The sequence below is a fragment of the Ovis canadensis genome, chromosome 15, assembly GCF_042477335.2.
Source record: "Ovis canadensis isolate MfBH-ARS-UI-01 breed Bighorn chromosome 15, ARS-UI_OviCan_v2, whole genome shotgun sequence".
NCBI classification, from domain to species: Eukaryota; Metazoa; Chordata; class Mammalia; order Artiodactyla; family Bovidae; genus Ovis; species Ovis canadensis.
Window position 1 is genome coordinate 48,644,585 of NC_091259.1, and position 14,708 is coordinate 48,659,292.

Here is a 14,708-nt window from a genome sequence, read left to right on the forward strand (position 1 = left end):
AAGCAAGCTGGCAGACCATTAACAGAGTACTGAGCTTTCTTGGGGGGCAGTCATGCTGAAATAACCTGCCAGAGCCTCTGGAGGTAGCAGAAACATGTCAGCAAAGGAAACCATCTCTTTAGTGTATTTGGATTTTTCAGAACTGTTTGGCAAAGTTCCGTGCTGAAAAATTTTCCATACATAGAAAAAAAAAATTAATTGCTTTGCTGTGGCTTTGTAGGGATTGCTTTGTTCTGCATTAGGAGTCAATTCAGGGAAAGAAAGATATTCCTGAGGATGAACCTGTTCTTTTCTTGATGGAGAGCTGTGAACAGGAAAGGGTCTTAGCTCATTTTTTTTTTAATTTTTTTTTTTTTTCTGCCATGCTGCAAGGGATTGAAAGCACCAAGTCCTAACCACTCTACCACCAGGAAATTCCTAGCACATTATCTTTTTAGTTAAAGATCTGGAAGAGAAAGTATATAGTGAAAATTCCATATAGGATTATTGGAGAATGAGAAATCAAATTAATGGAACATGCATATTTTCTAGCTTCGGTTCCCAAATCATTGCTAACAGTCAGCATTTTGTAGGCTGGATTGCTCCGGTAATGGACGAGTGATTCCATCCACTTGATATATACATCCACCGGGTGCCCCCACGTGCTGGGTCCGCACACGTGTCCTACACATTGTTATTCTGCTTTACAAAAGTGGGATTGCATGCTTCTTCCACTTGCTTGTTTTATTTACTGATGGACTGTAAGCATCACAGTGCAAACAACTACCTCATCCTTTTTAGTGCCTGCCTGGTGCCATTTTCCCTTGAAATGGTTGTACAATAATTTAATCAGTCCCCTCTTCTCGAGCATTTCCATTATTTCTGGATTGCGAAGATTATACCAGTGTAGCCTGAAACATCCCTGTGCTCCGATATTGCGCATATTGATGGATGAGTGTTTCTGAGGATAGCCACCTGAGTGGACATACTCGCTCAAAGGATCTGTATGCATTTACATTTTTGATAGATGCTGATGAATTTGCCTGCAAAGCGTATCTACTTAAATTTTAATAACCCGCAAATTACCATCTGGCCATGCTCAGTTTCTCAAATCCCTGCCCACACTGGATATTATACTAGTTTCCTATTGCTTCCATCACAACTTATTGTATATTTGCTGTTGTTGTTGTTCAGTCGTATTTGTTGTTGTTCAATCTCTCAGTCATGTCCGACTCTTTGCAGCCCCATGGACTACAGGCTTGCCTGTCCTTCCCCATCTCCTGGAGTTTGCTCAAATTCATGTCCACTAAGTCAGTGGTGCCATCCCACCATCTCGTCCTCTGTCATCCCCTTCTCCTCCTGCCTTCAGTCTTTCCCAGAATCAGAGTCTTTTCCAATGAGTTGACTCTTCACATCAGGTGACCAAAGTATTGGAGCTTCAGCATCAGTCCTTCCAATGAATATTCACGATTTCCTTTAACATTGTCTGGTTTGAGCTCCTTGCTACCATATCCACTATCATAAGCTATCATATATTTATTGGTTTAAAAACAGCAGGAATTTATTATCTTATGGTTCTGTAAGTCAGAAGTCCAAGGCTGGACTGAAATCAAAGTGTTGGCTGGGCTGTGGTCCTTCTGGAAGGTCTAGAGAGAGAATGATCCGTGGCCCATGGCACATCCATATTCAGTGCCAGTGAGGTCTGGATGACTGGGTGGGTGGGGTCTTTGCACATGGCTTTGCTCTGACACTGACTGCTGCTCCTTGCCATGCAGAAAGCCCCATACCATTACACTGGATGGCCCCGCATACCTGGGCTTCTTTCCTTACATCAGGTCAGCTGATTAGCATGCTTCATTCCACCCATGACTTTATGCCCTGGCCATGTAACATGACATGTCCACAGCTCCCAGGGAGGAGGGTGTGGGCATTGTGCAGCGGGGGCCAGTATCCTGCCTTCTGCAAATAGGATCGGACTTTTTGTTTCTGCTCTAAGTGAAAGCATGGTACCCTGCTCTTTTAAGTTGTGTCTTCTTGGTTATTGGTGAGGTCAAATATCTTTTCTGTGTGAGAAAAACAAACTAGCTTCTCTGGTAGTAAGTTGTCTGTTCTTACCCTTCTTTATCATTCAGTTATAAATGATGAATCTTTGAGGGCAAGGGCCTTCTCATATTCACGATTGCGTCAGTGCTTCAAAATGTAGCCCAGTTCAGAGAACAGCCTTGCTGCGTGTGGGCCCCCTGCTTTTCTCTCCCTCCCTCCCACACCAAGTTCTTGCTATTCTGTTTTGGAAAATATGTCAGATGCTTCTGGTTGAACTGGCTGAGTTGAGTCTGTGTCCAGGAAGGCATGATGGCTGAGTGCTTTACTTATGGGCTCTGGGGTCACACAGACTGAGAGCCCTGTCCCCGGCTCAGCCCCTGATTCAGGAGGCTCTTCCACCGTCTCCGAGATTCAGTTTTCTCCCTGGTAAGAACAGCAGTGGTGGCCTGCTGACCTTTTCGGGTTGCTGTGCTGGGAGCCAGGGGCAAGGGTGACCCCTTCTGAAAGGCAGACCCTGCCTGCTGAGCTGCTGCACTTGCCGTGGCGATGGACGCCGTGGGCGGAGCCGTGGGTGGGAGGTGGAGGCGTGGGCTGCTGGGCCAGGATGAGTGGGACTCTGGGGAGACACAGAGAAGAGCAGGTTTAGGTCGTTCTGCAGTCCATGGGGTCACTAAGAGTCGGACATGACTGAGAGACTTCACTTTTTTCACTTTTCCCTTCCATGCATTGGAGAAGGAAATGGCAACCCACTCCAGTGTTCTTGCCTGGAGACTCCCAGGGACGGGGGAGCCTGGTGGACTGCCGTCTCTGGGGTCGCACAGAGTCGGACACGGCTGAAGCGACTTAGCAGCAGCAGCAGCAGCAGCAGCAGCAGCAGCAGCAGGTGATGGGCGGCGTGCTATCTTTCTGTTACTGAACCACACTTGGGCCCGCTTGCCCACATGCAGTAAAGCCAACCTGCTGACACCAGGTTGTGGTGGAGGAAAGTGCAGCGTTTGTTGTAAGGCCAAGCAGGGGGTACCCGTGGCTAGAGCACAAAAGACCTGAACTCCCTTCTCCCAGAGAAGGGTTTTTGGTTTTAATTTTTATTGGAGTATAGTTGATTTGTGATGTTGTGTTAGTTTCAGGGGTAGAGCAGAGTGAGTCTGTTATATGTTTACATTCAGCCACTCTTTTTTTAAATTAGTTTCCCATGTAGGCCACTCCAGAGTACTGAGTGGAGTTGCCTGCGCTCTGCAGCAGATTCTTATTAGTTGGGGATTGACAAATACAGATTACTATCCCGGGGACGGGGGAGCCTGGTGGGCTTCCGTCTATAGGGTCGCACAGTCGGACACAACTGAAGAGACTTAGCAGCAGCATGTATAAAACAGAGAGCTAATAAGAACCTGCTGTAGAGCACAGCAAAGTGCTTTTCAAGACAAAAGGAGGGAGAGAGTTGCGCCTGTGTTTGACCAGCTCGTGGACAGTCTTCTGAGTTGGTGGCGACGTGATCAGGAGTCGTCATCATAAAGCTTCTGGTCCCAGCTCTTCTGGGGTGTGTTTGTGGTCAGCATGCAGGTGACTTCTTCCACCTGGTGGGGGTTTTAGTGTCTGTCAAACAGCTGAAGGCTATGGCTCTGAGTATTGTCTGTAGTCCTGGAGGAGAAGCTAAAGGTCCTAAACTTTTTTTAATGGCTAAACTATTATTAGTTTGTCTTGCTTGAGTGTTTTCCTATGGCTCTGCATTTTCTCACCTCTCTGATTAAATGTGTTCTTTGGAACTCAGGGAAGGCCTGAAGAGGCTTAAGTTTTTCTACCAACAAGAGGCAAACAGGACAGGGGATTGGGGTCTGTCCCTGGGAGGCCCCAGAGGGTCCTGCTCGGTTACACTTGGACAGTTTTTTTTTTTTTTTTTTTTTGAGAAGTGACAGAAGAGATTCCAATCACTTTGCACTTATTCAGAGGTGTCAGAGCCCTGGTCCCTCCTGGAGCCCCTGGTGAGCGCAGAGCCTGGGACATGTGGGTGACTTGCACCGTGTCCCCAGGCTGGCCTCCTGCTTGCCATCCCTCAGAGGGGCTGCGGGGAGATGGTGTCCAGTGGGACTGATGGTCCTCTCTGCTGGGCGAGCCTTGCTTGGTGAACAGAAGCATGACCTGTGCTCTGGGGTGTGCCAGGCTGGGGGTCAGTGCCAGGCCAGGGCTACAGCTGTCCTGTGCAGGAGCCAAACCTACAGTTGCTCTGAACTGAGTGCCCTTCTTCTCAGCCCTGCAGTGCTGACCAGGGGACACACCGGTCACTCCCAGGAACAGAGCTTCGTTCCCTGGGCTGCCTGGCCATAGCTGCCCTGCTGATCCCTAGTCCTGCACTCATGCTCTCGCCCTGGGGGAGTCCTTAGAAGACCCTGTTCATAGTCTCTTGTCCACACCCATTAGCCCTGGGTACCTCAGCTCAAGAGCACTCAGGCCAGGGCCTGCTCATCTGGGGCTCTCTGGGTCTGGCACCACGCTTGCTTTCAGCATGGCGCATGCCCAGGCAGAAGGAGAAGGCAGGCCCCTCCCTCCCTCCCCTCGACCCTTCCATAAGGTTTGCTGAGGCCCCCGAACACGTGCCTCAGGAGACTCTCTCCGTGGGCCTCAGACGGCCACATTGGGAGCCCTAAGCCCCCTCAGCCAAGGGCTGGTGGTGGAGGGGAGCCCCTGCCCTGAATACAGTACTGTCCTGGGGGACCCCTTGCCCTCCAAGCCTCAGTTTCCTGCTTGGCAGTGTGGGGCAAGTAACCCCTCCCTGCTGCCTGGTGGTGGAGTCATGAAGGGAGGTGGGACACGGAGCCCATGGGGCTGGCACCGTGAGTGGTTGTCAGTGGTTGATACGAGGCCTTTCACCTCCTCTGCCCTTCTTTCCCTCGGAAGCTGCCAGTCCCCAGGCCTGAGCCTGACAGCAGGTCTGGAGCTAAAGCAGCCATGCTCCTGCGGTGAAGGGTGACTGGCTGGGCCACAGCAGCCTCTCCCGTGGCCTCCTCCCTCTTCTGGGCCTCTGGGTGGAGAGATGCCTTCTCTCCCTTTCTTCACTCTCTCTCCTGCCGAGCAGGGCTGGCAGCCTTGAGAAGGCACCTGGGCTGGAGGGCTGGGTGCCAGACATACCCTTTCTCCTTCAACACTGTGGCAGCTCCTTGCCAGACAGCCCTGGACCCCAGACCAGGACCCCCAGGAGGGCCCGCTGCAGCCACCCCGCTGCACAGCCTCTGCAGCCCTTTCCCTCACCGTCAGCTGGGGTCTGCTGGGCCTGGACCCCAGCCCCTCCTGTGCAGCCGCCTGAGCCTGGAGCTCATTAGCTCTTCTTATTAAATCCATCTGCTCTGCCTTGAAGAATGGCCCAGAGTCTTCGTGCTCCCGCCGCGGGTATGTGAGGGGGAGGGCTGTACACAGACTCCACTGTGTGCGCCGGGTGCGGCACCCTGCAGGGCAGCAGCCTGGGCGTGCTGGGTGGGTGAGGGCCCTGCCAGCCTGGAGGCCATTCCCGTGGGCTAAGACTGGGATAAAGTGGGCCTTCCAGGGCGCATGGGTCAGCTGTTCTGCCTGTCACTGACGAAGCTGCTCCCTCCTCCCCGCCTAGGAGTGCATCATTGACGAGGACTGCGGGCCCAGCAGGTACTGCCAGTTTTCCAGCTTCGAGTACTCCTGCCAGCCGTGCCGGGACCAGCAGACAGTGAGTGTGCCCAGAGATCCTGGGGCAGCAGCACCTGAGCCATGGGGGCCCAGGCAAGGGCACCTGTGGGAGGAGGCCAGCAGCCCACGGTTCGTAGCTGGGCTTCCCGAAAGCCTCCTAAAGGGCCCCAGCGTGTCCACACTTGAAAGAGCTAGTCCATGGTGCCCGGTGGGGCTGACTCCTGGGGTGATCAGGAAGCCGTCTGCAGACATGCTGCCACCCTGCCCACCTAGTGATCTCTGGGCCCATCGCCTGCCTCATAGATACCAGAGATAGGGGGAGAGGGCTGAGGAGGAGGCCCCACCTCGTCCCTTCCCTGGGGAAGACCCATCCCAGCCAGCAACAGCAGGGCAGCCCTTGGGCAAGGAAGGGGCAACCCACCCCCACATCTTCCTCCCAGTCTGCTCTGCAGGGGTAGAAGGGGGCCCACAAAGAAGCCAGAGCATATTCCAGCTGGAGGTTCCACCAAGAAGCAGGAAGCCAGGGAAGAGAGACTTTCCCTCTGCCCAACAGATGCTTTGGACCCGACCATATATAGGCTTTCTTGTCCTTTCTGTTATTAAGGCAATCACACGGCCTGATAGGGCTTCCCAGGTGGCGCTAGTGGTAAAGAACCCACCTGCCAATGCAGGAGACACAGGAGACGTGGGTTCAGTTGGGAGGATCCCCTGGAGGAGGGCATGGCAACCCACTCTAGTATTCTCGCCTGGAGAATCCCATAGATGGAGGAGCCTGGTGAGCTACAGTCCACAGGGTCCTGAAGAGTCAGACACCACTGAGCAACTAACACTCCCTCCCTCCTTCATAACACATTTAGGAAGTCGAGGGCTTCTTGCTGCCCCACCTGGCCCTACCTGTGCTTGGGCGGCTGCTGGGTGCCACACACTCTGTGTGATTCCAGGGTCGAGGCATGCAGGGCCTGCCCATCCACGGGGCTGCCCAGGCTTGGGCCTTCGTTTAGTCAGGCAGTCAGATTCACGCTGCTGCCTGTGTCTGTGGGCCAGAAGCCATCTTCCTACCTGATAACAGGAGGCGAGGTCCAGGTCTGTGGGGGAGCCGAGGCGATGCGACCGTCCTCTGTGAAATCTCGAGCTGCGCAGGACTCCTGCAGATGCCATGCTTCCCTCCACCTGCTCAGCCCTCGTCTCCATCCCCTTGGCATCCCTAAAAGGCCTGCAGACCGAGGAGCTTGGTTTCCTCCTGTCTGTAATGGGAGGAGGATGTGGGTTCACTGACCTGTGCTATCTCCAGGATCAGGAGTAGGAACAGGCTGGGCTCCTCCAGGTCTGTGAGCAGCTGGACCGTGTATCTTCCCTCCTCCTGCAGCTCTGCACCCGAGACAGCGAGTGCTGTGGAGACCAGCTGTGCGTGTGGGGTCGCTGCAGCAAAACTCCCGCTGCAGGCGGCAACGGGACCATCTGTGACAATCAGAGGGACTGCCAGCCGGGGCTGTGCTGTGCCTTCCAGAGAGGTGCGCGGGCTCCCCCCTGGGGGCTGGGCAAGCCCCGTCCCACGTACCAACACACTGGGCCTCCTGGGACCCTGCCCACGCCATCACACCTTTTTAGGGACCCCCTCCTGGGCAGGGTCCCCAGTACTCATTGGTATGCGTCTAAGCCCCACGAACTCTGCCTGGGGCCGAAGGCCAGCTCTCTGTGTCCCTGTCTGTTTTTTAGGGTGCGGGGCTGTGATGCCTAGAAACTTAATTCTTTCAGGATGCATGAGCCTGAGGGAGGGACACCCCCAGATGTGTGGATGAGGGCAGACCCTCACCCTACTCCTCATCCCCAGGCCCGCCCACTGTCTTGCCAGTGGGCCCCTTTCCCACTGCCCCCCCAGGTGAGGCTGGCTCAGCACTCCCCAGACCCTCCACTGCCCCAGTCCAGCGGTGCCCGCTGCCCCAGCGCTTTTCCTCAGGGACATGGCTTGCTGGTAGCATTCCTCTGGGAGCAGTGGTTGCTCCTGTCCTTTCACTTCAACTAGACCCTTCAGTTGGCCCTTCAAGGCCTTCGCTGGGTCCAGCTTGCTTGACCTCCTTTTCTCGCCACTCACTTCTCGGGTCTTTCGGGAATCTCATTGCCTCCCTTTCCCACCAGCCCAGCCTCAGGCCTTTGTTGGTCGTGTGCCCACCCCCCTTTTTTCCTGTTTTTCTGTTTTATACACACACACACACATACACTTTTCATATTTTAATTATACAAATATATTTTCAATGTAGGAAGACTAGAAGGTACAGATAAGTCTTATCTATATCCTTTCAGATTGTTTTTCTTTGAACACACATATATGTATTTTGTTACAGTAATTCCTACCTGTCCAAAAATACTTCAGTGCCCTTTTCTAGTCTTAATTTCTTCAGACCTCTGGCCTCAAAACCCAGAACCAGCCCGTCTCTTCCAGGCAGTCCTAACTGCTCAAGCCTTCTCAGTTTGTTCCCTTCTGAGCCCATGCTGGTATTCTTGTTTCCTACCATTCCATGTCTTCAATCCTAACCTCTACTGGGGTTCACAGTGGAAGGTGGGAGGCCACACCCCATTTCTCTGCTCCTTCTCTTGGTGCCTGCCTGCCTGGTGCTGGGCACGCAGAGGTGACTCTCGGCCGGTTCTAGGTCTGTTGTTTCCTGTGTGCACAACCCTGCCCGTGGAGGGTGAACTCTGCCATGACCCTGCCAGCCGGCTTCTGGACCTCATCACCTGGGAGCTGGAGCCCGATGGAGCTTTGGACCGGTGCCCATGTGCCAGTGGCCTCCTCTGCCAGCCCCACAGGTGAGGTCCCACCTGTCCTTCCTGTCGAGGGCTGAGAGCGCAGGAGGTGCCACCCAGTGGGGACCCAGGAGCAGAGGCTAGGGGGAGATATGGATTTAAGACAGGTTTAGTTTGAGGTGTCCTTGGGCTTTCCAGATGGAGGGCCCAATGGCGATCTCGAGAATGAGGGCTCAGGAGGTGTGGCCAGGGCACAGATCTGGGCTCATCCAGGTGGGGAGTTGAAGCCTCCTGGGCAGATGCCTTTAAAAAGACTGGGTGGGGAGGGCTCTCAGGCCCATCATGACGACAACCAGAGAAGAGGGCAGAGGAGACAGAAGGTGCAGGCAGAGAGGCAGGAGGGGGCCCGGGAGAGCGGCCAGCAGTTAGAGGCCGCGGAGGGATGCGAGGCGTCAGGCCTGCTGGAGGCTGGCTTCTTAGTGTGCGTCTCACTCAGCAGCCGCTGCTCTGCCTTCTTTCCCAGCAGAATCCAGGGTGGCTGGGCAGGTAGATAGAACTTTGGGTCCAGCCCACGGGCACAGTGGGTGAGCTCTCAGGGGCTGCTTCTGCCTGGGGGGCTGGGCAGGCAAGGGGCTGTAAGCTGTCAGACCTCGGAGTCCTCGGGGTTGCCCCCGCGAGTCAGTCACAGGAGGACAGACCTGCGCTAGACACAGGAGAGCTGCCTTCTGAGGACACCTGCTCACAGGTGTCCCTCCATCGGGGTGTTCGAAGGCAAGGGGTTAGGGGAAGTTGAGCTGGGGTCGTGCAGTGGGCGGGGCCTTAGTTTGAGGGCTCCCCATTTCTCCCTCCACAGCCACAGCCTGGTGTACGTGTGTAAGCCCACCTTCGTCGGGGGCCGTGATGAGGACGGGGAGAGCCTGGTGCCGAGAGAGGCCCCCGATGAGTATGAAGATGGCAGCTTCATGGAGGAGGTGCGCCGGGAGCTGGAGAACCTGGAGAGGAGCCTGTCAGTGGAGATGGCTCTTGGGGAGCCTGGAGCTGCCTCTGAGCTGCTGGAGGGAGAGGAGATTTAGACCCAGGCCTGTTGTGTGGGTAGACGTGCAATAGAGTAGCTAATTTATTTCCCCAGCTGTGTCCCTAGGTGTGGGCTCACCAGGCTTTTTTCTGTGGCCTCTTCCCAGTACACTTTCCTTCTGGCTTGAAACAACATGAGGCGCTGCACCCTTGTCCAGCACGCCTCGCCCCACTGTGCATCCTCACAGCTCTGGTGCCTGGGGAAGACTGGGGTGTAGGAGGCTGAAGCAGAACAGGGCTGCTAAACTGGTCCAAAGTATTGGCGGCTCAGCCTCTGCTGGTTGGCAGATGGCATGTTTCGTTTTGTATGACATTGCCTTGAGTGTTGTTGGGGGCGGGGAGGGGATGGAAGAGGATGCAGAATTTCCCCATGATGGGTTTTAGGGGAATGTTGACTCTCAGACACGTGGAGAAGGATGCCCTGCTTTGCAAACGTAAACCTGTGAAAATGCAACCAGTGAATCTTCCATGCTGTTCCCGCCGTGGGCACAGGCATGCGCTGCCCTGGGCTGCTGCAGGTGAGATGTCTTCTGCGTTGCCTGCATCCATCCTCTCAGCAGTGTCACTCAGCTCCTACCTCTGTGCCAGGGCAGCAGTCCACGTCCTCTCACCACAGCCTGCTGAAGCAGGGTATTGTTCTCCTTGTTGGTCAGGATCTCGGAGGCTCAGAGATGTCATCTTGCTTGCCCAAGTCACACAGCTAGTAAAGACCAGAGCAGACTGCCCAGGTGTGACTCCAAGCCCAGTGCTCTCCCTACTGCTCCCCATCAGCTTCCGTGTGCCAAAAGTCCCCCCTATGAGGAGGACGAGATTTTTCTCTTTTTTTTGAGGCACATATGGAACAAAAGTCAACCTAGTTCACATATCCCTGTAAGGTTGAACTTCTACTGTTAGAAATACAGCATGCTTGCTGTGGGGGTGGCTGTCATTCTAGCGGAGACAGAAAGTACTAACACTGTTCCCTGTGGCAGTCAGTCACATCAGTAGCCTTGAAGGTACACATGACTGGAGCATAATAAACGTTAACTTGCCAGAAACAGTGCTTAGGTAATCGTAGGGCCAGGATTATAAATGAAATTTGTAAAATCACTTACCAACAACCGAAGACCATTATCAGCCACATGGAGAAAATCAAACCAAGCAAGGCTCTATGAAATATGGTTGTAATATCCAAGCTGAGAGCACTGAATTGTACGCTGTTCCATAAATGATATTTTCAGGTGTCATGGACTGTTTCCATCATGTATGCATCCAGAGTTATTAAATGTTAAAGTCACAATTGTATAAGCATGCTTTCTTTGAGTTTTAAATTATGTATAAACACATATGTTGCATTTAGAAACCAAGCATAAATCACTTAAACTACTCTTTTGTAACTCTTGGACTTCTTCTTCTTCTTTTTTTTTTTTTAAATAAATAGAAAACCCTTTCAGCCAGAAAAAATAAAAATGAACTGCATTGTCCAAAAAGGAAAAAAAAAAACTCCTCCATAATGCAAAATTTCTAGGCAACTGAAGCATCAAAATATTTTAGAAATGTTAACCATTTTTGGATAGGAATTAGTCCTCAAGAGTGTCAGTGCTTCACTGTCTCTGGAAGAGTAAATGGAATGTGTAAGCCCTTTTTGGGGCTTCCCTGGTAGCTCAGCTGGTAAAGAATCTGCCTGCAATTCAGGAGACCTCGGTTCAATTCCTAGGTCAGGAAGATCCCCTGGAGAAGGGATAGGCTACCCACTCCAGTATTCTTGGGCTTCCCTGGTGGCTCAGATGGTAAATAATCCACCTGCAATGCGGGAGACCTGGGTTCAATCTCTGGGTTGGGAAGATCCCCTGGAGGAGGGGACACCAACCACTCCAGTATTGTTGCCTGGAGAATCCCCAGGGACTGTAGCCTGCCAGGCTCCTCTCTCCATTGGGTTGCAAAGAGTCGGACAAGACTGAACGACTAAGCACACAACCCAGCACATGCCCCTTTTGAGGGGAGGCTGCTTTAGTCAATTGCAGTTCCGGACCGAACACAGATCTTCAGGGACCATAATTCACAGTAATAAAGCTACTATATATGAAGGTCAGGGTGATATATGATGGACACCAGATTAGACAGTATACTCATATTCAGTCAATCTTCATTAAACCCATGAAGAGTATTTTCTTCATTTAGCAGATGAAATGGGAGACTCAAAAAGCCGAAGTGAAAGAGACGTCAAACAAAAACAATTATCTAGTACAGTATGCCCAGGATATACTGATAATTTAAAGATGGCGATACACAGCTGTTCTCTCTTCAGTGTCCACAGCCATCAGGACCACTCTGCATCCTTATTACTCACCAGATGCTCAGGCCCAGGTGCTGTGATATGCCCCAGGGGTACCAACTTGATCCAGACAGAGTCCCTTTCCTGAAGGTGTCCCAGCCGAGTGAGGGAGAGACACTGAATGCAGCATTGACAGAAGGCAAGCCATCGACCCGGCATCTGCAGTGTTGCAGAAGCCTGACAGAGCAAGCCATCGACCCGGCATCTGCAGTGTTGCAGGAGCACACGGGAGCTTGGAGGAGCTGGGCGGGAACTGGCTTTCAGAGATGACAGTTGCTCAGGAGGGCGGAAGGAACAGGAAAGGGCATTTTGGGCCACAGGTGGAGGGAGGCAAAGAGGAGGGATGATGGTATACAAGAGTAACTGCAAGTAATGCACAGTGGCTAAGAGGTGAGATAAATTGAGCATTTGGAGAAGAGGCCGAAAATTACTTCATCCAAAAATTTATTGAGTACCTACTAAATGTCAGGCCCTATGTAAGGTGTCAGGGAGACAGTGGTACATGAGATAAAACCAGGCTCCTGTCTCCTGGAGCTTATATGCAGGTATATTATCTTGTTCTACTTTGTCATCATAGCCACAAAAATGTAACAACATGAGAGGCTTGACTCAAGTAGCTGGTATATCTCTACTCAGGATTCTAAGTGGAATGTATAAAGGGGGGCAGAGTTTGGTACTGGCGTCGTCCTGACTAGCCCTCCCAGGAAGGGAAGCAGCATGGGAACTGGCTTTCGAAGATGATAGTTGCTCAGGAGGGCAGAAGGAATAGGGACAGTTAGGAAGATGCGAGTGCCAGACCACTGCGTAAGGGAAGTATTCACAGGGTCTGGGGTTTAGGATACAGGTATCCTTTGGGGGCTTACCGCAGAGTAGAAAATGTCTGGGTCCTTGAATTCGCTGAGAAGGAACGCAGTCCTGCCATCAGCTATTTCTGGACTCCTTCTAAAGTCAACCACAAACAAGACAGATCAGGTGCTGTTAGTCTATGTTGTTTGAAATAAAAAACAAGCAAAAGGAGAACAAAGTATAGCTTTATGAATCCCAACCCACCTGCTTTCCACCTGCAATGGGAAAGCAAGTTTAGAAAATGAAGGGTTTGGGTGTTTGGTACAAGCTCTGAGTCTGAGCCCCACCTTCTGCACAGGTGAGTGGCTGGCTTGTCCACCCACCCAGTCTTAGACTGAGGAGTATAATGGAACAAAAATGATTGCTGCGGATTCTTCCCAGCTTCCTCTTCATACTGTCTTCCTGCTCCCTCTCTTTACTCCTCCAAGTCGTTTCCAGCCTCCCTACCCTGTTTCTTTGGGCTTTTGACACACTCAGGACAAAGGGGTGTAAGGCAGAAGGACGAGAGCTGCAAAGAGGAACAAGGTGGTCTGCTGCGGCAGAAGAGTGGGATACAGGGAGGAAGTACTCCTGGGGTCTGTGCATCCGCACCAGTCCAGAAAGCCGACTAGAGATTGTTTTGATAGCCAGACCGGGTTTCTAAAGGCAGAGAGCCGAGAGCCGTGGAGCTAGGCATCTCCTCGTAGGGCTTGCTGAGAGGGGTTGCTGCAATAGCAGCAGCAACTCAACTGCCTCACATAAGTTGACAAAAGAGCTGGTAAGAAATCCCCTTTTGGAAGATCAGTGTTTGGAAAATAGGTTCTCTCTCTCTCTGACTTCCTGTGAGGCAGAGGCAATAAAACGAACGTGGATGCAACTAGAAATAATCATAAGTGAAGTCAGGATAAATACCATTTATCACTTAGATGTGGGGTCTAAAATATGACAAATGAGCCTATGAAACAGAATCATGGACACAGAACAGACTGGTGATTGCCAAGGAGAAGGGGAGTAGGGCAGGGATTGGGAGTTTAGGATTAGCAGATGCTAACTGGCATATACAGGATGGATAAACGAGGTCCTACTGTAGAGCACAACGAATGATTCACTATCCTGTGATAAACCATAATGGAATGTACGTGTGTGTGCGCGTGAGACAGTGACCTCACCACCACCAACAGGACGCTGCTGTCTGCCCTCTTCCTTACCTTTTCCACCATCCATAGAGCTAGTGCAGAAAGAGCCAGTGGGGAGTGGGAGTGCTGACCACTGCCTCCTTCCCTTGCTAAGCAGAGAGCATCACATCCAGCAGGCACTGTGTGTGTGTTGAGGGGTGGAGACCTTTGAATCAGATGACTGAAAAACTTCATCAGATTGTTTGAATAATGCAAAGTGACTTAAAAGTTACAGAACTGCGAGTCCTCTTCCAGTGTGAAACTGTATTCAATAGAACACAGCTGGCACAGTTACCGGAAAAACAGAACCACTCTACTATCCGTATCTCTAAAAGGTGGTATTTCAGTTGGTTACTTCAGCATTATAAAAGGCTGAACATGAAGCATGCCCTCTATACTGGTGGAAGGGATAGGTTGTGAACAAAGGAAGCAGAGACAGAACATGGTACTCACCTTAAGGCAAGGTTCTGGGGCCCACTGATCCCCTGGCTTGGTAAATTCTCAGGCCCTGACCAGTTAGACCAGTGAGGGAAGCAGGTGGTGGAACTATCATGGGGGATGGGCAGAACACCCCTCCCCAGCACTCTTCTGCCCTCCTAACTTGGCCCCTAGTCTTTTCTAAATGGTTAAACCTGACTTAATGCACTCATGAATCTGGCAAGTACTGTTTCTGAGTAAAGTTTCAAAAATTAACACTGTATCTAACCAAATGCTCATAGCACCCCCTTCCCCACAAAGGACACTGAAGGAGCATCTTCTGATGTCCTGTACACCAATCCTATGTGACTACAAACTTTATTTGGGTGGTGAACTCCTTTGGAAACCTGATTTTTAAAACATTTACTAGACCCCTAGAAAACTATACATGCACACAATTTTGCCTTCGATTTAAGGATTTTTTGGCCCTA

The 14,708-nt window shown here is 51.9% G+C and overlaps 1 protein-coding gene across 1 annotated transcript in view; it reads left to right on the plus strand.

Moving 5' to 3' along the window:
* The window catches only part of DKK3 (dickkopf WNT signaling pathway inhibitor 3), a 51,380-nt gene extending 40,528 nt beyond the window's left edge, over positions 1-10,852 (plus strand). The window contains exons 5-8 of the mRNA XM_069554379.1: positions 5,618-5,710; positions 7,037-7,181; positions 8,319-8,475; positions 9,266-10,852. Coding sequence (XP_069410480.1) covers positions 5,618-5,710; positions 7,037-7,181; positions 8,319-8,475; positions 9,266-9,485 — 615 coding nt within the window. The 3' untranslated portion in view covers positions 9,486-10,852. The remainder of the gene's footprint in view (positions 1-5,617; positions 5,711-7,036; positions 7,182-8,318; positions 8,476-9,265) is intronic.
* The last annotated feature ends 3,856 nt before the right edge of the window (positions 10,853-14,708 follow it).